The following is a 23556-nucleotide window of genomic DNA, read 5'->3' as shown; positions in this document are numbered from 1 at the left end:
TTTGTAAACATTCAAGTTCATAATTTATACTGGGAATTTCTGTTGGTCAGATTTTAGTCTCTTGAGATACTTATAAAATAGCAGTTATCTTCTCTACCGCCTCTATTTCTCATTAATTTTTCTCCATTCTTTAACAAACTCACCCATTGTTCCCCAATTATATTTCAATGCCTTCAACTTTCTCATTACTCCTGTGTACTTTGCACTAGATCAGACTGACATTTTGGAGATTGCCGGGTGCAATACATTTAACAAATGAATATATTTCTAAGAAAATATGATATTGATGTCAGGTTAAGTTCAGATTAGTTTATTGTCATTAATATTAGGGTGAAATGAAATTCTTTGCATAAAGCTCAGAGAAAAACAGTATATATGGTAATGATAGATGCAATAAATACAGCAACAAATGCAAAAGAGCAGAATGGTGCAGAGATTGTAGTGCAATCTGATGTGGTGCAAAAACAATCCGAAAGTGTGATAACAGAATAATAACTGAGGTAAAGTTAAGAGTAAGAGTACTCTGCAGCAACTCCAGGAAGGGGTTGTGAAGGAGGTGATTGGTGGAAGAGACTGATAGAAGAGAATGAGAATTATCCAGGAAAGGGGTAGATTTGAATGTTTGAATACGTGTTGGTCCTAATGCAAATATGGTCCTAATGCAAGAACTTAGTGCTAGTTTGCCTAATAATTTGATACATTTATTTTCATGAAGCATGAAAATGTATTTGCAGCGGTGTATTAGTTCGAGGTTTCTATTGGAAACAACTGAAGAATGCAGATAGTGAAGCCCTTTGGCCATGTAAATTAATTGGAGATCAATTCCATTCTATATGCAAACAAACTATTTTGTTCCATTCTCTTTCTTTGGTCTACTGTTAAATGTGTATCAATTTTACAGCATATCTGCTTTGTAAGGAACATGTCTTTTAATGTACACCAGAGAAAACTGGCTACATTCCAATTTATATTTGATTGCTGCCTTCTTGAATCCAGAATATGCATTGCATTATTAAATATGCTCTTGGGTTTCAGCTTTTTTTTTTAAACAGAATATTTAGATAGTTTAATTTTGAGACATATAACTCTTAATAACTTTGAGAGATTAAACTAGGCAGTCAGTTCCCTCAGATAGATATAACTCATCTCCCAGCAATATTTTGAAGATAAATAGTGGGAGGTTTCTTTCCAATATTGCAGTTAATATTTAATATATTACTAAAGACAGCCAAGATGATTTGTTCACATTCAGTCCAAAATTAGTATATGATGGCTTGAATGTTCCATCCTGATTCTAGGATTAATCTAGGAATTTACCCATTTCTCCCCAGAAATTTCCAGTTTCCATCACTGGGCCTAAGCCAGTGATGGCATCATTCACATTGCCATCAAGGTTGTTAGCTGCTCATGTGGTAGTGTCTAAAGAAGGAGCCTAAGCCTCTGCAGGCTTCTTAATTCCAAGACCTGCGCCAAGCCAAACATAGTGCCAGAGCAAGAGTCAAGAGTGCTTTATTGTCATATATACCAAAACGGAACAATTACATTCTTACATGCAGCAGCTCCATTCAAATTATTATTGGAAGATATCGGCTACAGAAGTAAGGTGGTCTGTTTGACCATTTCAATTAAATTGTTTTGTGTGTGGGTGTTAATATGCACACAAGCACATGCAAGTGCATTTTTATAGTGCTTTACTCTAACTTATTTGGGGGAGGGGGTGAATCATGTTTTAAAACACTTTTGACATTTCCCATGCTTTCAATATTTGTGAATGGTGATGACTATTTTAACACCCAATGAACACCAGAATAGGATGTCAAATCCAAACTAAAAGCACAGCTGGCTGCTAAAGCTACGATAGCCCCTATACTGCATTCTGCTAAGAATGGCAAAACTGTGTCCAAGGCCATGCTGGAAGAAACAGCACGTCCTCTGAAGACAACTGGTGATGCAACAGTACAAAATCTGCTTCACATATGATGTTATGCGCTTCATACATAATGTTAGGCTGTGAGTGGCACAGTTGTGCTTTCTAATCCAATTCCAACCATCTCAAGTCCTCACTGACCTATATTTTTACCCTGCCTCCTTACTCTTTCAATTAAAATTGCAAACATCATTATAAACCATTACGTTTATGAACCTTACCCTGTTACTATAATCATCAGCTTCTCACAGATTTTCCTCTTCCCTTAAATTTATTTGCTCTGCAGTTATTACCAAAGAACTCACAACAAAATAATAAACTATATTTTAGCAACAGGTTTTTTTAAATATGTGGAATATGTAGGTACATTCCTCTGCAATTTTGCTTGGAGCATCAATGTAGTCTCCAAGAGCAAAATTATTTTAAGAACAGCTGTGTGAAATGTTATCTTTTGCAGAGACATTACTGCATATCATTTTATTTCAAGACACAGCTAATTCAAATTATTACGTATAAGGTGGACTTCAGTCAACACATTGGAGCTGCTTCAACAATATGTAATCAAATATAGTTTTCTCTGGATAAATGTAGTCCAGTTTAAAACGACATTGTGTGGCTCTAATGTTTTTTTCTAAATTCATTTCATCTTTCAATCTTAAATTTACAGTAGCTGATCTAATGGACGGTGATGCAAAGTCTGATACACTCACTAGCCCAGAACGAGAACCAGCAGATGATGACCATAATGGAGGCAAGGGGTCTGACAGCCTTAAGAAGAGGAAGAGGAAACCATATAGACCTGGTAAAGAATCTCCTTAAATCAGGTTCCTAAGTCGTTAGTTTAAATATGTTTTCATGTGAATGAAGAGTAACCCAGCTTGAGACCAATGTGTGAATTTTACATTGAACATTACATATTTAATGTTAAATTATATCGAATTGCAGCAGAATTTTTAGCATTTCATTCAGCTAAGTTTAACAATTTAAAAAAAAAAATTTAATTGTTAAACTTAGCTGAATGAAATGCTAAAAATTCTGCTGCCATTTTTGTCATTTTTGACAATTTTTTGTCAAATATATGAGTATTATATTAGCCTAGCTGAGGTTAATTGGATATGTAAAAATGGCTCAATAAATGCTAGGCAACTCTGAGATGTGTTGGATGTTTACAGAGCTTTCTCTTATTCTGTTTCCTGCTATTTGTCTCCCACACTGACTCATTTGTAAAATCAACACTAATTTCTCCTGTGCTACACGAGCAAAATATTGCAGATACTGGAAATCTGGTGTAAGTACCGAAAATGTTGCTCATACTCAGCAGGTTAATCAGCATCTATGAAGCGTGAAATAGTTGACACTTCATCTCAATGACCTTTCATCAGAACTAAGTTCCAGAACTTAAGTTTTTAGCAGGTTCTGTTTTCCCTACATTTTGGTATAAAAATTATGTGAATTTTCATCCTTTCCATAGCAAAGAAATCATCCTGATTATTCTGTTATTTTCATGTTACTTTTGTGTCACTAAGCTTTCTGTCTAACAGACTTTGATGTGCACTGACATTTTAATTACCTAGTGCTGCAAAACAAGTATATTCTTGCTAATGTGATATTAATCCTCAATTAACTTCTTTCTCTTGGGATCTACTCCGAAAGTGTCTTAGCGCAGTGGAGCATTAACATTAGACCTCAGAATAATGAGATGTGTATTGTTATCTCATTACATTGCTGTGCAGAAGTGCCAAACAAAAGGCAATTAATATCTTCATTGCGTATTGAAAATTAGGTGAGAAAATGCTGGGTAACATTCCTGCAGCAGGACACGAGCAGCATTGATTGGAGCCCATGATTTCAGATTCTGCATCAACTGCAGTTACTGTAAAGTTGAAGTGGTTCAGATGTTAATATTCAGGTGTTACTGTGGTGTTATACATCCTCCAATGAGTGCAATACAAATGTAGATTCATAAGATGTTACAGCTTCAACGGCAACAAAATACTTAATTTTTTAATTGTTGGATATAGACAATAGACAATAGGTGCAGGAGCAGGCCATTCGGCCCTTCGAGCGGGCACCGCCATTCAATGTGATCATGGCTGATCATCCACAATCAGTACTCCGTTCCTGTCTTCTCCCCATATCCCTTGACTCCGCTATCTTTAAGCGCTCTATCTAACTCTCTCTTGAAAGCATACAGAGAACCAGCCTCCACCGCCCTCTGAGGCAGAGAATTCCACACTCACAATTCTGTGTGAAAAAGTATTTCCTCATCTCTGTTCTAAATGGCTTACCCCTTATTCTTAAATTGTGGCCCCTGGTTCTGGACTTCCCCAACATCGGGAACATGTTTCCTGCCTCTAGCGTGTCCAAACCCTTAATAATCTTATGTTTCAATAAGAATCCCTCTCATCCTTCTAAATTCCAGAGTATCCAAGCCCAGCCGCTCCATTCTATCAACATATGACAGTCCCGCCATCCCGGGTATTAACCTCGTGAACCTACGCTGCACCCCCTTAATAGCAAGAATGTCCTTCCTCAAATTTGGCAACCAAAACTGCACACAATACTCCAGTTGTCTCACTAGGGCCCTGTAAAACTCTGTCTCTTCCTTCGGGGGAATGCGACCTTTTTCGTGTCGTATCCCCCTTCTCTGCCTCCGTCTGCGCTGAGGCCTAATGGCGGAGCTGGTGGCCTCCAACCTGCGACCGACCCCGAGGCTCCGGAGGCAGAGCCAGCCAGGACTTACCAACGAGAGGCTGGCCGTCTTCAGGGCTAAGGCAGCGGTGGCCCGACTTGCTGGTGCGGCGTTCTGGCTTTCGGCGGCGGCCTGGAGCTGATGCAGCGGGGCTCGGAGCTGAGACTGCGGGACCCGGAGCTGGGGCAGTGGCCTGGAGCTGTGGCGGCTGTCCGGAGCTGGGGCGGCGGTCCGGAGCTGGGGCAGCGGCCCGGAGCGGAGACTGCGGGACCTGGAGCGGAGACTGCGGGACCAGGAGCTGGGGCGGCGGCCCGGAGCTGGGGCGGCGGCCCGGAGCTGGGGCGGCGGCCCGGAGCGGAGACTGCGGGACCCGGAGCTGGGGCGGTGGCCCGGAGCGGAGACTGCGGGACCCGGAGCTGGGGCGGCGGCCTGGAGCGGAGACTGCGGGACCTGGACCTGGGGCGGCGGCCTGGAGCGGGGGTGGCGGCCCGGAGCTGGGGCGGCGGCCCGGAGCTGATGCTGTGGCGGGCCGTCTCGGAGCGGAGACGGCGTTCCGGCTTTCGGCGGCGGCAACATCACCACGGAGGTCTGCTGGACTGGAGAGCGGCATCTTCGGCCTGGATCGATCGCCTCAGCGCAGAGGGAGAACAAGGAGGGAAGAGACGGAGACTAAGACTTTGCCTCCATCACAGTGAGGATGTGCTTGGTGAACTCACTGTGGGATGTTTAATTTGTGTTTATTGTATGTTTTGTTATTATTGATTCTGTGTATGACTGCAGGCAACATAATTTAGTTCAGAGCGAAAGGTCTGAATGACAATAAAGGATCTATCTATCTATCTAGAAGGACCTCTTTGCTCCTATACTCAACTTCTCTTGTTATAAAGCCCAACATGCCATTCGCTTTCTTCACCGCCTGCTGTACCTGCATGCTTTCTTTCAGTGACTGATGAACAAGGACACCCAGATCCCATTGTACTTCCCCTTTTCCCAACTTGACACCATTTAGATAATAATCTGCCTTCCTGTTTTTGCCACCAAAGTCGATAACCTCACATTTATCCACATTAAACTGCATCTGCCATGCAACAGCCCACTCACCCAACCTGTCCAAGTCACCCTGCATCCTCATAGCATCCTCCTCACAGTACACACTGCCAGCCAGCTTTGTGTCATCTGCAAATTTGATAATGTTACGTTTAATCCCATCATCTAAATCATTAATATATATTGTACACCAGCACTTAGCAGCATGGTGCGCTGACAACAACCTGGCCCTTAACTCCAAGAAGACCAAGGAGCTCATTGTAGACTTCAGGAAGTCCAGGGGCGGCACGCACACCCCCATCCACATTAACAGGACGGAGGTGGAACGTGTTTCTAGCTTCAGATTCCTGGGAGTCAACATCTCCGATGACCTCTCTTGGACCCACAATACCTCAACTCTGATCAAGAAGGCTCACCAGCGTCTCTTCTTCCTGAGGAGACTGAAGAAGGTCCATCTGTCTCCTCAGATCCTGGTGAACTTCTACCGCTGCACCATCGAGAGCATCCTTACCAACTGCATCACAGTATGGTATGGCAACTGCTCTGTCTCCGACCGGAAGGCATTGCAGAGGGTGGTGAAAATTGCCCAACGCATCACCGGTTCCTTGCTCCCCTCCATTGAGTCTGTCCAAAGCAAGCGTTGTCTGCGGAGGGCGCTCAGCATCGCCAAGGACTGCTCTCACCCCAACCATGGACTGTTTACCCTCCTACCATCCGGGAGGCGCTACAGGTCTCTCCGTTGCCGCACCAGCAGGTCCAGGAACAGCTTCTTCCCGGCGACTGTCACTCTACTCAACAACGTACCTCGGTGACTGCCAATCACCCCCCCCCCCCCCCCCCCCCCGGACACTTATTATTATTTATTCAAATCATTTGCTATGTCGCTCTTCCAGGGAGATGCTAAATGCATTTTGTTGTCTCTGTACTGTACACTGACAATGACAATTAAAATTGAATCTGAATCTGAATCTGAATCTGAATCAAATCCGGTTCATTACACAACACTAAATCTAAAATTGCCTTCTCCCTGGAAGGCTCCAGTACAAGCTGCTCTAAGAATCCATCACGGAGGCACTCCACAAACTCCCTTTCTTGGGGTCCAGTACCAACCTGATTTTCCCAGTCTACCTGCATGTTGAAATCTCCCATAACAACCGTAGCATTACCTTTACGACATGCCAATTTTAACTCTTGATTCAACTTGCACCCTATACATTAATATGAAGAAATACAACTTAATTAAAACATAACAGACAGCAGATGCTCAAATCTGGGGCAAAAAGAACTGCTGGAGGATCTTGAGTAAAATACAAAGTGCTGGAGGAACTCGGGCAACATTTGGGGTGAACGGACAAGCCATTGTTTTGGGTCAAGACCCTCATTGCTCAAGATACTAGCATCTGCCATCTTTTGTGTCTCCATGCAGGAGAAACAGAGTGGGTTTGGGAACATCTGTGGAGGCAAAGGAATGACAAATTTTAGGTCGAGACCCTGCCTTAGGTCAGTCCAATCCCCTTGTTGAATAATTAACATGATCAATAGCCTTTTGAAAGATAGGCTAATAACAAAATTTAAAGTTTATGAAGCTAATCAGAATATGTTGAAGCTTGTCCTTACTCTTGTACATTTTTGAATGTGATGGATTAGCATCACAATTATATTTTGATACATCAGGATTAAGGAAGCTTGGCAGTGGAGTACTTTTTGTTTCTAAATTTACACTTCGTATCAGGTTGATTAACATCTGTATCCTCCTGTGCTCCTCTCTCGTGTGGGGTCCCACAGGGCTCAGTTCTTGGCCCTCTTCTCTCTCTATTTGCTCCCACTTGGTTCCATACTTAGGAAGCATGGAATTTCATTCCACTTTTATGCAGACGACAGTCAGATTTATGTGCCTCTTAAAAAGAAGGATGAACACTTTGTCGGACTGTTACTTGAGTGTCTCAACGACATAAAGGCGTGGATGGCTCTGAACTTTTTTAATTTTAAGGATAAAAAGACGGAAGTAATGGTTTTTGGTGGCACCACTGGGGCCTCCCCTGTAGATCTGGGCTCCATGGCCCAGTATATCAGACCAAGCATCACAAACCTAGGGGTTAAAGTGGACCCTGAGCTTAAATTTGACAGTCAGATCAAGGCTGTTGTTAAATCAAGCTTTTTCCATTTGAGGCAGCTGGCCAAAATAAAGCCAATTCTGTCAAGGCAGCACTTTGAGACGGTAATCCACGCCTTTGTTACCACTCGGCTGGATTAATGCAATGCACTGTATGTGGGGGTTAGTGGGTCCTCCATCGCCCGTCTCCAGATGGTACAGAATGCAGCTGTACGTCTTTTAACTGGCACACGTAAACATGAGCACATTTCGCACATTTTAGCCTCACTCCACTGGTTGCCTATTCAGTTTAGGATCCATTTTAAAATTCTTTTATTTGCTTTTAAATCCCTGAATGGTCTTGCCCCGCCCTACTTATCTGAGCTTCTACACCCTTATACACCCGCCCGCTCTCTCAGGTCAGATAATCAGCTGCTCCTGAGTGGGCCTAAAACTAAGCGGAAGCTCAGAGGGGACCGTGCCTTTGCTGTGTCGGCACCCAAATTATGGAACGATCTGCCTCTCCACATTAAACAGGCCTCTTCTCTGTCTGTTTTTAAATCACTTCTTAAAACCCATCTCTTCTCCGTGGCCTTTGATACCCAGTAAGATGTCGACTTTATTTACTTGATTTAATTTCTTATTTTGATTGCTTTTATTGCGTGGCTATTATTTTTACTTATGTTTTATGTCTTTTAATTTATTGTTGTATTTCATATGTAATTTTTGCGCCTCATGTGAGCTGTTATGTTGTCTGTTTATGATGTCTTGTTTATTCTTCTGTACAGCACTTTGGTCAACATTGGTTGTTTTAAAGTGCTTAACAAATAAAGTTGGATTGGATTGGATTGGATCTATTTTGCCCATTTACAATTTTAAATCACATTATCAACTAATAAAATGGTAATCTATCTGACTATGATGTAAACAAATTAAACTATCTCCTTCTCATCTTCTTCCAACATCTTGGTTTGGCAGGCTAGTATTTTATTCATTAGAGTGCAGGAAGCTGAGCTTGTAGCTGAGCAACTCTGAATTCACCCTATCTATTCACCTCATGATTTTATACACTTCTACAAAATGTACACCTCAATACGAGATTTACGGTAAGAGTAGAATGATTTATTAGGAACCTGAGGAGCAACTTTTACACAAAGAGTGTGATGGGTATATGGAATAAGTTGCCAGAGAAGGTGGTTGAGGCAGGAACTATAACATAATTTAAAAGATACTTGGACAGGTACATGGATAGAAAAAGGTTAAAGGAATATGAGCCAAGCATGGGTAAATGGGAATAGCTGTTTCATGCTGTTTAGTTCTGAGTAGCAAAACGGTTCAGAAGACAATTGAGAAAATGGTCTAAAATTGAAAAATAATTTTCTACCTCCCTTGATGCAAAAAAGTTGCCAGACAAATGGAGATTAATAAGGTGACACCTTATTCAAAAAAGTGCCATGGGACATGCCAGGCAATATGTGTTGGAGAAATGTAGCTTTTGTGAAGCTTTTAGGAACAGTAATCAGGGAAATCAATTAATAGGCATAAGGAGATTTGAATTAATAAAGGGAAACCAGCATGTATTTTTTTCAATCTCTTACCTTGCTGGAGATGCGATTGTTTTCTGGATCGTACCTCCGGTCGCTCTGCAGCCTAACATCATGGAGCTTGCGGCCTTGCTCGGGACTGACTGAGCCCCACCGCGGGAACGTGGACTTACCATGGGCCGATCCCTTGCCTGCAGATTTCACCAATGAGGAGCTCGCAGTCTCGGGTTGAGACCGATGTCGGGAAGCTCCAAACGATGCAGGTTCGGGGGAGCGATCTGACCCCCTTCTGCGTCGTTTGGAGCGTCCCGACATACGTATGTCCAAAAAGTGTATGGAGGGAACTACTAGAGAGTGCCAACACTGCACCTCCTGCTCGGAAACTATAGAGGACACAACACTGGATCACCTCTTAGGGAACAAGCAAGTGACTGAGCTGGTTTTGGCTGATTTTGGTTATATTAGGCAGGAGCTTGCAGAGGTCAATTGGGAGGGTCAGTTTGCAATTATGAGGACGACTGCCACGTTGGAGGCTTTAAAAAGTGAGATGGCAACAGGGGCAACATATTCCTGTTAGTAGCGTTGTTACAAAACCTACCATCAGCGGCTCTCCAGATCTGCCATTGCCTGTGTGTGCGATTCCGGAGGCGGGGGGGGGGGGATTTCGGAGGCTGAGGGGGGGAGGCCGGGTTTAAAATGCAGGTTTGAATTGGTTGTCGGAGAGGTATTTGCTTGGACTACAAGTTGATGAAAAAAAATTGTTTTGGTGTGGTTTCATTTTTGAATGATGATTCGAAATATGTTATTTAGGCCCCGATATCGGCCGAGTCTTGCCTGCCAATATCGCGGGGCATAAATCATGGCAGCGGTCACATTCCTATCTATCAGTATCCACTCTCAAGATAATCAAATTTTTTTTTTGCACGATCATGTCATAAGAACATCGGACTCATCTATATTTTGTGTTATTGTCTATCCATGATCAATATTTTCATACTAAATATCTGATTGAAAACTTCCACAGTACATAGTTTTTAGTCATGTTTAGTATGAAAATATTGATCATGGATAGTCAATAACACAAAATATAGATAATTTAGATATTCTTATGACATGATTGTGCAAAAAATAATGATTTTGATTATCTTGAGAGTGGATGTTTGTGGATTTTGAATAGATGTCTGTGTAAAACGACCCTTGCCTGAAGCAGTTACAAACCAAAAATAAAATTTATGGGAATTAAACATTCAATTCCTTCCATTGGCATAAAAATTCATGACAAAGTGAGATTTAAAAATCATGTTATATTGTGAATTCTTTTGTGAATGAGATCAGTTTGTTATTTGGATACTTTGGCTATTAAAAAAAAATATTTTTAGCCTTTTCTTAAGAATGGGATAGATGTTTAGATCTAGTAATTGAATTTAGATGAATTTAATTGATTTGATTGATGAATATGAATTTTTTGTTGGGTATTTACTATTTGTTTTAACGTTACAATAATATTAAAGTTCTGATCTTGAGAATATCACATTTTTGAATTTTCAAGGCAGTCTGGGTGTTTATTACTATTTCCGTCACAACGGCCAATTTTGTGATTATCTACAATTAGGTAACTAACTAATTATATGCTTTAATTTCAGGTCATCCAAGTAAGATGTATCATATTTGGTTCCGAATGCTTCAATCTATATTAACTGAAAATTTCATTCAGTTCTCTTAATTTTTAAGAAAGTTATGGACTTTTATGTCAATTGACTGTCCTCGATCACAGCATTTGTGTTAAGTTAATGGAAAAGCAATAGGGAACAAGATGCTAATTTCCGAGTATGAAAATGACCATAACATTTTTAATACTGAAGATATGAAAGTGAACTAGGTATCAAATTAAAGATCTTTTAATGCTTTATCTGATGGGATAATTACAGGCTTGATTTTTAAGATCTCAAAATTTTGTAACATTCCTACTGTTAGGATCAAGAGCAAGGCTGGCAAGTTTAGGGAACCCTGGTTGCCGAGAGATGTTGAGGTTCTGGTAAGGAAACATACATCAGATGTAGGGAGTCAGGATCAAGCGAACCTTTCCACGAGTATAAATAGTGTAAGAGTACACTTGAGAGGGCAAACGGGATGGCAAAAAGAGGACATGAAATGGATCAGGCAGGCAAGTTAATGGAAAATCTTGAGATTCTCCAAGAATATTAATAGTAAAAGGGTGTCTAGTGAGAGAATGCCACCCTTTAAAGATCAGCATGGCTGTCTTTGTGTAGAGCCATAAGAGATGGGGAAGTTATTAAATTAATATTTCCTCCTCCGTTTTACCGAGAAGATCATGGAAACGAAATAATTGAAGTATATAGGTTGTGATGAGTTCAACAAACACCCGCGCATCCAAGCCTTTAATATATATTGAAAATTAGCAATGGTCCTGCCACTGACCATATCAAAACAATACTATCTGCAATCCTTCCATCCGAGTCGTTTTTGAATGTGAAGAATATTAAGCCCGCAAGCTACAGAATGGAATAAGGTGTAACTTTACTCATCTTCATTTGTCTGGCAACTTTGCATCAAAGGAGGTAGAAACGTGATAGTATGCTATTATGCAAAATTGATCCCAATTTCCCTATTTGACCTAGGAAATATCCCACCCAGACCAAATGATTGGATGAGAACATAAGAGAATAGATTTTTTAAGCATACCCAGTCATTGGCAAGCCTTCTCATTAGTTTTCATCTCTTTCATTATCTGTACTATCTCTGATGAAAGATCCCACAACTGAAAGGTTAACTGTTCCTGTCTCCACTGATGCTGACTGACGTGCTGAGTTTTCCAGCATTTTCTCTTTATTTCAGATTTCTAGTATCTACATCTCTACCACCACCTCCTCCGTTGAAATGTCTCATCAAAAATTGCACGTTGGACTCTAGATGTTGCATCACATGTGTTTCTTAATTCCATCATCACCCTCTTTCTCATATTCTATTCCATAACAAAATCAGGAAATGTGTCTAGTATGTAGCTTTATTCATTTTATCCAGATTACTCTGAAGATTTGTGAATATGCAGCAACGTTTCTACTATTATGCCTTAAATCTTAATATCCTATCATATATTGTGTTCTCACTTGCATTATTCACCTTCCCCAAATGTATTATCTCACACTTCTCCAAATTTCATTTGCTATCTACTTGTCCGATTGACTAGTCAGTCAATATCTACCGTCAGAATTTAGCTTCTTTCCATGGTCAATTTTGCATAATTTGCATCTTTTTAATCATGTTGAATATATTAAATCTGAATCATAACCTAAAATGCAAGCTATTTTGCCCATGACTGTGTTCCCTATTTGCATAATAATTGTTTACTGTCACAGCTGCAAAGGTATAAATTGATTTGAAATTTATTGGTTTGCAGACACAATTTCCAGTCTTCTGCCATTAGCACGTAGATATGTTTTGTAACTTTCCTCTACTGTCTCTAAATTCCTTTAACTTCAAATCATAGCGTCATAGCATGAAAAGTGTCCCCTCAGCCCAACTCGGCCACGCCGATCAAATGCTGGTCCTATTTTCCTGCATTTGGCCCATATCCCTATCTTTCCTTTCCATGTACCTATCTAAATGTTGTTATTGTACTTGCCTCAACTACCTTCTCTGGCAGCCTGTTCCATATACCCTCTGTGTGAAGAAGTTGGCTCTTGCATCCCTTTTAAATCTTTCCTCTCACCTTAAACCTGTGCTTAGTTTTCAATTCCTCTTCCTGGGAAAAAAGACTGTGTGCATTCATAAATTCACAAGACACATGAGCAGAATTAGGCCATTCGATCATGGTTGATCAATTTACCCCCTCGACCCCCTTCTCCCCCAAAATCTTTGACACCCTTACTAATCAAGAACCTATCACCTTATCTATGCTCTCATGATTTTATAGACCTATATAAGGTCACCCCTATGCTCCAGGGAATACAATCCCAGCCTGACCAACGTGTAGTCCAGGCAACATTCTCGTAAATCTTTATTGCGCTCTTTCCAATTTGGAGATCTTTCTTACAGCAAAATTACCAAAATTGGACTGAAATGTTATATTATTTATGATTAATATGTTATTTTAACTCTTTGCTTAATTGTCTCTCAGTACCAGAACATTTCTTTTCACTTCTGTCCGATTTCAAAAGTATTGACATTGTGTAATTATAAGGTGTTGAAAATCGTGGCCTTGGGACAATGATGCAAGTGTGAGCTTTATTGCGGAATAATTGCTTGGTGAAATTCCTGTCCATAATATCACCTTGATTAATTTTTGTTCAGGGTAATGTTAACTATATTTATTTATTGTTCTTGTTCTGATAGGAATTGGTGGGTTCATGGTGCGCCAGAGGAGCCGGACAGGACAGAATAAGTCAAAGCGCTCATTGTCCAGGAAGAATTCCACTGGTTCCATGTCTGAAATGATGGTTGGGAAGGAGGATGGTAAGGAATATACCACTTGCTCAAAGTATTCTCAAAATAACCCAAGCATTGAATAATTGTCTTCTGAGTTTTGGAGAAAAATAACAATTTGAGAATCTGTGTTTGAAAGGGGAAGAAATAACTTTAATAGCAAGAATGTCCTTCCTCAAATTTGGAGACCAAACCTGCACACAATACTCCAGGTGTGGTCTCACTAGGGCCCTGTACAACTGCAGAAGGACCTATTTTCTCCAATACTCAACTCCTCTTCTTATGAAGGCCAACATGCCATTCGCTTTCTTCCATGCCTGCTGTACCTACATGCTTATTGTCACTGATGACAGTGACTGATGAACAAGGACCCCCAGATCCCGTTGTACTTCCCCTTTTCCCAATTTAACACCATTTAGATAATAATCTGCCTTCCTGTTTTTGCCACCAAAGTGGATAACCTCACATTTATCCACATTAAACTGCATTTGCCATGCATTTGCCCACTCGCCCAACCTGTCCAAGTCACCCTGCATCCTCATAGCATCCTCCTCACAGTTCACACTGTGCCACCAAGCTTTATTTCATGGCCTAATCCAGTGTTGCTGTGTAAAATCCCCAAAATCCTACTTTCTCTCTAAACTGAATAAAAAGACACCAAGTTACAGCACATCTTTTTTCACTCTCCACTAATGACTGCTGAACCTTTCCAGCTTTATCGGTTTTATTTCATCAGTAAAGAGTAATTAAATAAAGCTTCTCAGACCAGAAATTATGAATGTTATGGACTTGAGTTAGAAAGGATCACAAACTTAGTATAAGACATTCCAAATAATTGTAAGTAAACATCCTACTCCTATAGATCAAAATACTTTAGAGGTTTACAATTTCTCCTTCTGTAGAAAGGATTCTTAACTTCATCAAGGATGGCAAAGAGAAGTACTCTTAAGATGAGGTTACATATAAACTTTATACTAGTTTTGTATTGAACTTTTCATTTTTTTTTTAAACCACATACTGCTAGATATGCTACAACCAGTACATTCTACTTGTGCAATTATGGATGTGTTCAATTTAGCTCAAATTTACTATCTCCTAAGGATAGATTTCTCAGAATGGAGTTAAATGAGTAGTTGTATTTGTTTTTATAGGTTGGATTGAACAACAATCGGAAATGCCTGTTGATGCAATGGCTATTGTCCCTGAGATTGTAGAGAAAATAAAAAAGCGATACAGGAAAAAGAAGAATAAATTGGAGGAAATGTTTCCAACCTATCTGCAGGTATGGCCATTCACCAAGTGCGTTAACCCAACACTAATTTTCTGTTCAAAATTTGTATTTCTTCAGTGCAATGTCTGCAGCAAGTTGATACTACTGTATGCGACCATTACTATCCCTAATCAAGGCAGATAATATTAGAAATGCCCAGCTGGTCAGGCAGCATCTGTGGAGGGAGAAACGGAGTTAAAATTTCAGAATAGTTATCTTTCGCAGATCTGAAACCTTGATCTATTTCTCTGTCTTCAAATGGTACTTGACTGAGCATTCTTAATTTTTAGTGAAGCAGATTTCCAGCATCCATAAGATTTTTTAAACTTATTCCCAGTGTATGGGCTTCTGTGGCAACGGAAGAGTAATTTTCAGTTCTTAGATCCCATGAGGAAGTGTTGAAGGGCCGATTGAAAAACTTGGTTGATCCCTTCACAGAAGAGAAAAATGAATCTCATTATGGTGGGACAGTTAGAACACATCAGTGGACTGTAGATTTTATAATCATAACTTCTTCACTCTATTTCTATTTTTACTCTTGGCATTCTTTAACTGTATTAAAATATCTGACAACCTTGGTAGGATCTGAGCTGCGTGCAATTCAGGTCACCATATAATTAAAAAAAGTTGAGAGTCACTGGTCAGGGCACAGAGAATTATTCAAGAAATGAAAGAGTATGCACATGAGGACAGACTTTTTTTAGTTAAAAAAGAAAGCTAAGATGTGACTTTAAGGAGATTTAAATTATAGGAAGGATGCAAACAGAGTGACTAAAAAGTAGTCAATATAAAGTAGTGAGCAAATTAATCAATAGCAAATTTAGAGAAATCTTTACCCAAAGGATGAGTACTTCACCACTTCAAAGGTGTAAGTTGAAGCAAATATTATAAATGTGTATCAGAGGAGGCTAGATAAACATGGGGGAGAAGAGAATAATTAAACTAATGGATTAAGCAGAGAATAGACGAGAGAAGGTTTGAGTGAAGCATAAGTGCTGACATGAACCAATTAGACCAAGTGTTCTTGAGTCTGTATCCAGAGGCAATTGACAAAGTATCATGTAGAAGTCTAGTGCATAAATTAATAGCCAAAGGGAAGTATGCAGGAATAAGATGGATTTGTCTCACAGAAAACAGAGTTGGAATGAATGATTCCATTTCATACTGGAAGGAGATGACCATGAAGTACTGCATGGATCAGTTCTTGGCCTGCAATTGTTCACAAATTTGTCGAAGATACGAAAATAGGAGGTGTTTTGTGGTAAAGATACCATAACTTTGCAACAGGATATAGATTGAGTGGGTACGCTTCTTCTTCTTGCGTATGGCGTGCACAGCCTAAAGTTGGAGGACAACTTGTTCTATTCGATCTTATTTGATTGTGCACACCAGGTTGATTGCATTCGTCGAAACAGGGCAGACCACGTGAAGGTTGCAATCTCCCACCCCAATGAATAGGCAAAAGACTGCCAACTGGAGTGTGTATTTATGAAGACAAATCAAAGGGCAGATTATTTACTAAACCGAGAAAGGGTGAGAGATTGCAAGTGAGGTCTGAGGGATCTGGGTGTACTGATGTAGAAATCATTAAAAGCCAGTAGGCAAGTCCAACAAATTGTTAAGAAGGCAAACAACAACTTGGCTTTCATTACAGAGAGGTTGCAGTTTAAAAATAGGGAGGTTCGGTGGCAATTGTAAAGAGCATTGGCGAGGCCTCATCTGAAATATTGCATATGGTTTTGGACCCATTACCTTAAAGAAACAGTAACATTGGAAGCCGTACAAAGGAGATGGAAAGAGATGCTGTTGTACCAAACTAAATAGTTTGGGCCTATATTCCTTGGATGAGGGGTGAACCTACAAGAAACTTACAAGACACTAAGGGGCCTGACAGGGTTGATTTTGGAAGGTTTTCCCTGCTTGGAGTGTCTCAAATAAAGGTTAATTACATGAAAAGAGGTGCTCATTTAGAACTAAGGTACAATAAATTTATTCTCGTAGATGATGGAGAGTATCTGGAATTCTCTAACCCAGAAGGTGGTGGACGCTGGATCTTTAGAAGTATCTAAAGTGGAGGTGGATAAATACTTGGTGGACCGAAGAATAGATATGGGTTATGGAGCACAGCACAGAAGAGCTCAGACCAACATAGATCAGGCATAATCATATTAAATGTGAAGCGGGCTTGAAAGGACTCATGGCCTACTGCTCCTGTTTTCTTGTGTATTATATATCCTAATTAAAACCATAATTCTATCAAATACAAGCCAAGGCACGTTCCTTGTAAACAAGGACTTCAGAAAAAAAGACCCTTTAAAAAAAATCTATGTGACCAAGATACTGCTTAGACAATAGACAATAGGTGCAGGAGTAGGCCATTCGGACCTTCGAGCCAACAACCGTGATCATCAGTACCCCGTTCCTGCCTTCTCCCCATATTCCTTGACTCTGCTATCTTTAAGAGCTCTACCTAACTCTCTTGAAAGCATCCAGCGAATTGGCCTCAACTGTCTTCTGAGGCAGAGTATTCCACAGATTCACAACCCTCTGTGAAAAAGATTTTCCTGATCTCCGTTCAAAATGGCTTACCCCTTATTCTTAAACTGTGGCCCCTGGTTCTGGACTCCCCCAACATCGGGAACATGTTTCATGCCTCTAGCGTGTCCAAACCCTTAATAATCTTATATGTTTCAATAAGATATCCTCTCATCCTTCTAAATTCCAGAGTATGCAAGCCCAGCCGCTCCATTCTATCAACATATGACATTCCCGCCATCCCGGGAATTAACCTCGTGAATCTAAGCTGCACTCTCTCAATAGCAAGAATGTCCTTCCTCAAATTTGGCAACCAAAACTGCACACAATACTCCAGGTGTGGTCTCACTAGGGCCCTGTACAACTTCAGAAGGACCTCTTTGCTACTATACTCCTCTTGTTATAAAGGCCAACATGCCATTCGCTTTCTTCACTGCCTGCTGTACCTGCATGCTTACTTTCAGTGACTGATGAACAAGGCTCCCAGATCTCGTTGTACTTCCCCATTTCCCAATTTGACACCATTCAGACAATAATCTGCCTTCCTGTTTTGCCACCAAAGTCGATAACCTCATATTTATCCACATTAAACTGCATCTACCATGCATCTGCTCACTCACCCAACCAGTCCAAGTCACCCTGCATCCTCATGACATCCTCCTCACAGTTCACACTGCCAACTGGCTTTGTGTCATCTGCAAATTTGTTAAGGTTACTTTCAATCCCATCATCGAAATCATTAATGTATATTGTAAATAGCTGCGATCCCACCACCAAGCCTTGCGGTACCCCACTAGTGACTGCCTGCCATTCTGAAAGGAACCCGTTAATCCCTACTCTTTGTTTCCTGTCTGACAACCAATCTTTTATCCATGTCAGTACCCTACCCCCCAATACTTAGTGCTCTAATTTTGTCCTCTAATCTCCTTTGTGGGACCTTATCAAATGCTTTCTGAAAGTCCAGGTACACTACATCCACTGGCTCTCCCTTGTCCATTTTCCTAGTTCCATCCTCAAAAAATTCCAGAAGATTGGTCAAGCATGATTTCCCCTTCGTAAATCCATGCTGACTCGGACCGATCCAGCATCTTCCCCACCATTGTCAGGCTAACTGGTCTATAATTCCTGTTTTCCTTCTCCCACCTTTCTTAAAAAGTGGGATAACATTAGCTACCCTCCAATCCACAGGAACTGATCCTGAATCTATAGAACATTACCATATAACAATTACAGCACGGAAACAGGCCATCTCGGCCCTTCAAGTCCGTGCCGAACATTTATTTTCCCCTAGTCCCATCTACCTATATAACCATATAACAATTACAATTACAATTGGAAAATGATCACCAATACATCCACCATTTCTAGAGCCACTTCCTTAAGTACCCTGGGATGCAGACCATCAGGCCCTGGGGATTTATCAGCCTTCAGTCCCATCAGTCTACCCAACACCATTTCCTTGCCAAATGTGAATTTCCTTCAGTTCCTCCGTCACCCTAGGTCCTCTGGCCACTAGTACATCAGGGAGACTGTTTGTGTCCTCCTTAGTGAAGACAGATCCAAAGTACCTGTTCAACTCATCTGCTATTTCCTTGTTCCCAGTAATAAATTCACCTTTTTCAGTCTTCATTGGTCTAACTTTGGTCTTAACTATTTTTTTCCTCTTCACATACCTAAAGAAGCTTTTACTATCCTCCTTTATATTCTTGGCTAGCTTACCTTCGTACCTCATCTTTTATCCCCGTATTACCTTTTTAGTTATCTTCTGTTGCTTAATATTGGTAAAATATTTACCAACAGATTTTATAAAATGTTATGGTGCCTATTATCTATTTGGCCAATTGGGCCTCTGATAACTTGTGAAAGGACAGTTATTTATCATTCATTTACATTTACAATTGTGTTGAATCTTTATAAAATACACAACATTTTTTTTCCTATGTAACCCCTGACATTTTAAGATATTGGGTAGATTTACTATTGCTCTATTTTGGCTGATTGTTGACTGATACTTGAAGCACTTCTACACATCTCAGCCAGTAATATAGATAACCTGATACAGACTGTCAAATTGAGTGCAGTCACCACAATGCACCCTTGGCCAGCTTTGTACTGCCATTCTTGCATAGAATTTACTTCAGTTTAGAAATCAGGCCATTTTGCGCCTAAAGTAGAGAAGTGCATCCCTTTGTACTGATATCCATTACCTTAATGAGTACTGTAGGAGCGGGTGTATGATATGTGACGAGCCATGCAATGACTCATTCCTTCTGTACGATCTATAATTGTTTGGATGCTCAAACAAACGCAAATAAACGAAAAAGCCTTGATCAGCCTGATTTTCTGGTAGTGATCCTGATAGCCCCTTTCAGAACTCCAACAATATCAATGTAAGATCTTTGACCTGAAACGGCAACCCTGATTCCTCTTTCTTTGATGTTACTGACCGCTATCTCCAGCTATTTTGTTTTATTCCAGATTTTCAGTACTCTTGTTGATTTCTGATAGTTAAAACATTTGCCAAAAGTTCACCTTTGCAATTTAACATTGAAATATAAATACTTTTCGCGGTGATTCAATTTGAAAAAGAAACAGAAGTTTGGCTTCACATCATCAATCAAGTCACTAAATAATCAAAGATAGACACAAAATGCTGAAGTAACTTAGAGGTCAGGCAGCATCTCTGGAGAAAATAAATAGGTGACCTTTCAGGTCGGGTCCCTTCATCAGAAGTCTGAAGAAGGGTCCCGACCTGAAATGATACCTATCCATTTTCTCCGATTATGCTGCCTGACCCGCTGAGTTACTCCAGCATTTTGTGTCTATCTTTGGTATAAACCAGCATCTGCAGTTCCTTTTTATTACACTAAAAGAACAATTTTGAAGTGCAGTGACTATAATGTCTATTTTTTCTGTGTACTCCTTTCTCAGGAAGCTTTCTTTGGAAAACATTTACTGCATACGAGTCGACAGAGTAAGTCAATTTTGGATGCCCTGTCTGATGATGAATCTTCACGGTTACCAAACAGAGTACCAAATGTGAACATGAACTTCCTGAATCCTTCCTCTGACCCACTGTTGAGTTCAGCTGCCGCACAAGTATTGACAAAACAACCAGGTGGACAAGGTATGTATGGATCTTAAAACATCAATGCTAACCATGGAAAAGGAAAAAAATAAATCCACTCTTTGCTTGTATAATGCAGAACATAACATTGCCCGTTTCCTCTTGCACCATTGCACCATGCTGGTGCACTATTACAGAGTTGTGTTGTCGTATTGATATGGAAAATAGTCTCAATTTCCCTCTTGTACACTCTGTATTCATCCACTGTATTACTCATTTGTTTTTTTCTAAGTAAATCTACACTATCCACATTACACCATTTAATTATGTCTCTCATGATTCCAGGGTTTTATTTACCATCTCACCATTACTGCTACTATATAAATAGTCCTTTGAGTCAAGAATGACTTCCTTCCGCTCCAGATCTGAGAATTTATCTGCAGCAAATAGACAACAATTTAGGACCTGCAGACTCTACTACAAATGGCACAGGAGAATGTTGTCAGTTGGTACAAGGCACTGCAGTTGCTGGTTTACAAAAAAAAAGACACAAAGTGCTGGAGTAATTCTGCTGGTAGTTAAAAATGCTGGAGAAACTCAGCGGGTGAGGCAGCATCTATGGAGCGAAGGAAATAGGCAATGTTTCGGGTCGAGACCCTTCTTCAGACTGATGTGAGGGTGGAGGGGGGGGCGCGGGAAGAAGAAAGGAAGAGGCGGAGACAGTGGGCTGAGGGAGAGCAGGGAAGGGGAGGAGAAAGCAGGGACTACCTAAAATTGGAGAAGTCATTGTTCATACCACTGGAGTGTAATCTGCCCAAGCGAAATATGAGGTGCTGCTCCTCCAATTTACGGTGGGCCTCACTGTGGCCATGGAGGAGGCCCAGGACAGAAAGGTCGGATTCGGAATGGGAGGGGGAGTTGAAGTGTTGAGCCACCGGGAGATCAGGTTGGTTATTGCGAACTGAGCGGAGGTGTTGGGCGAAGCGATCGCCAAGCCTACGCCTGGTCTCACCGATGTACAGCAGCTGACACCTAGAGCAGCGGATGCAATAGATGAGGTTGGAGGAGGTGCAGGTGAACCTCTGCCGCACCTGGAAAGACAGCTTGGGTCCTTGAATGGAGTAATTCTGCTTCAGGCAGCATCTCTGGAGAACATGGATAAGTGATGTTTTGGGTCAGGGCCCATCTTTCGACTAGGACAGTGGGTATGTCGTAAAGTGAGAGATGGTGGCCCTTCTTCTGTCATTACTGGATCTGAATTCCTTTAATGAGGAGACTCAGTGCAATAAGCTCTATCCTTTAAACGTTTCCTCTGCCATTCCATTAATTTCTTGCTCTGATGGAGCTCGGTGCAATGTATCTTTTTTGGGAGTTTTGCATTGGACATGTAAACAATGTGGCTCACCATAAAAGCTTGCTGAGTACTTCTGGAATCGCAATCACAAAATGCTGAAGTAACTCAGCAGGTCAGGGAGCATCACTGCAGAAAAGGAATAGCTGAACTTTCGGGTTGGAACCCTTCTTCCGACAGTTTGTAATAGATGTTCGTCAGTAGTTTTGTAATAGACGTATAATCAGTAGGTTTTTATTAGACATGGAATCTGAAGAAGGGTTCTGACCCGAAATACACCTATTCCTTTTCTCCAGAGATGCTGCCATTCTCAGAAAAACCCAGCAATCTCATTCCTCTACTTATCTTCCTGTAACCTATTCTCTCTCACATATCTACTATACGAAGAATTTATAGTAGGCATTTAACTTAACTTAACTTCCAGTCATCTTTGAGAGTGACTACACATAACCAAGCTACAGCACAGGGACTAGCCTTTCGGCTCACTTTATCTTTGCTGATGACGAATTGAACTAAACCCTTCTGCCTGCTTGTGATCCATATCCTTCCATTCCCTGTATATTCATGCTTAAGAGTCTCTTAAGGCCACTTTCTGCTTTCACCACCAGCCCCAGCTGCACGTCCAGGCCCTTTAAAACTAAATCCTCTAGTTTATGTAATTTCCATCTTGGGGAAAAGATTCTAACTATCTGCCCTATCTATCCCTCTCATAATTTCATAAACCTGTTAGGTTTCCCCTCGCCCTCCAATGATCCAGAGAAACAATCCAAGGTTGTCCTTGGAGCTATTATCTTCCAATTCAAGCAGCATCCTGGTAAACATCTTCTGCGCCCACTCCAAAACCTCCACATTCTTCCTGTAATGGGGGGGATGAGAAGTGCACACAGTACTCCAAATGTGGTCTAATCAAAGTTTTATAAAAGAATGGGAGGACAGCTGAGTATGGAGGAAACCCATCCGTGTACAGGGAGAATGTTCAAACTCCGACAGAACCAGGAGGTCAGGATAGAACCTGGAAGGAACATGAGAGTTTGAGTTTAGTTTATTATCACATGTACTGAGGTCAATGCAATGTTCAGTGCAGAATAAAGCCAGTAAAGTCCAATAAAAGATAGTCTGAGCGTTTCCAATTAGGTTGATAGTAGTTCAGGACCGCTCTCTGGTTGTTTGTAGGATGGTTCAGTTGCCTGATAACAGCTGTGAAGAAACTGCCCTTGAATCTGGAGGCTTGCAGTTCACACTTCTATACCTTTTGCCCGATGGGAGAGGGGAGATGAGGAAGTGGCCAGGGTGCGACTAATCCTTAATTATGCTGGTGGCCTGCTTGTCATATGTTATTACTCCGAAACATAGCTTCAACCATTTTGCATGTACGTCTCTGAAGTCGCACCCATGATAAAATATTTTTTTCTTATCCTTCATTTAAATTTCCTTTTACCAAGAATAATGTATGTTCTCTGATTTAGCGTTTAGATTTTTCCTTTGTGCTTTAGTCAGAATTGAATGCAGCATTTATCGTGTGCTTTTCAAAAACACTGTACTTCATTATAATGGGTGCAGATTATCTATAATTAATGTTCACTCCATT

General features: G+C 40.8%; 1 protein-coding gene across 18 annotated transcripts in view; it reads left to right on the top strand.

Annotated features, from left to right (window-relative positions):
* Positions 1-23556, top strand: part of kmt2c (lysine methyltransferase 2C) — a 394622-nt gene that overhangs the window by 268236 nt on the left and 102830 nt on the right. For all 18 annotated transcript variants that reach the window (XM_033044025.1, XM_033044050.1, XM_033044059.1 and 15 more), the window contains 4 exons: positions 2595-2729; positions 13656-13775; positions 14897-15027; positions 20482-20677. In XM_033044025.1, the coding sequence (XP_032899916.1) occupies positions 2595-2729; positions 13656-13775; positions 14897-15027; positions 20482-20677 (582 nt within the window). The remainder of the gene's footprint in view (positions 1-2594; positions 2730-13655; positions 13776-14896; positions 15028-20481; positions 20678-23556) is intronic.

The sequence above is a fragment of the Amblyraja radiata genome, chromosome 2 (assembly GCF_010909765.2).
Source record: "Amblyraja radiata isolate CabotCenter1 chromosome 2, sAmbRad1.1.pri, whole genome shotgun sequence".
In the NCBI taxonomy this organism is placed as follows: Eukaryota; Metazoa; Chordata; class Chondrichthyes; order Rajiformes; family Rajidae; genus Amblyraja; species Amblyraja radiata.
The sequence above is the reverse complement of the archived record's forward strand: the minus strand, read 5'-3'. Positions and strand labels throughout refer to the sequence as shown.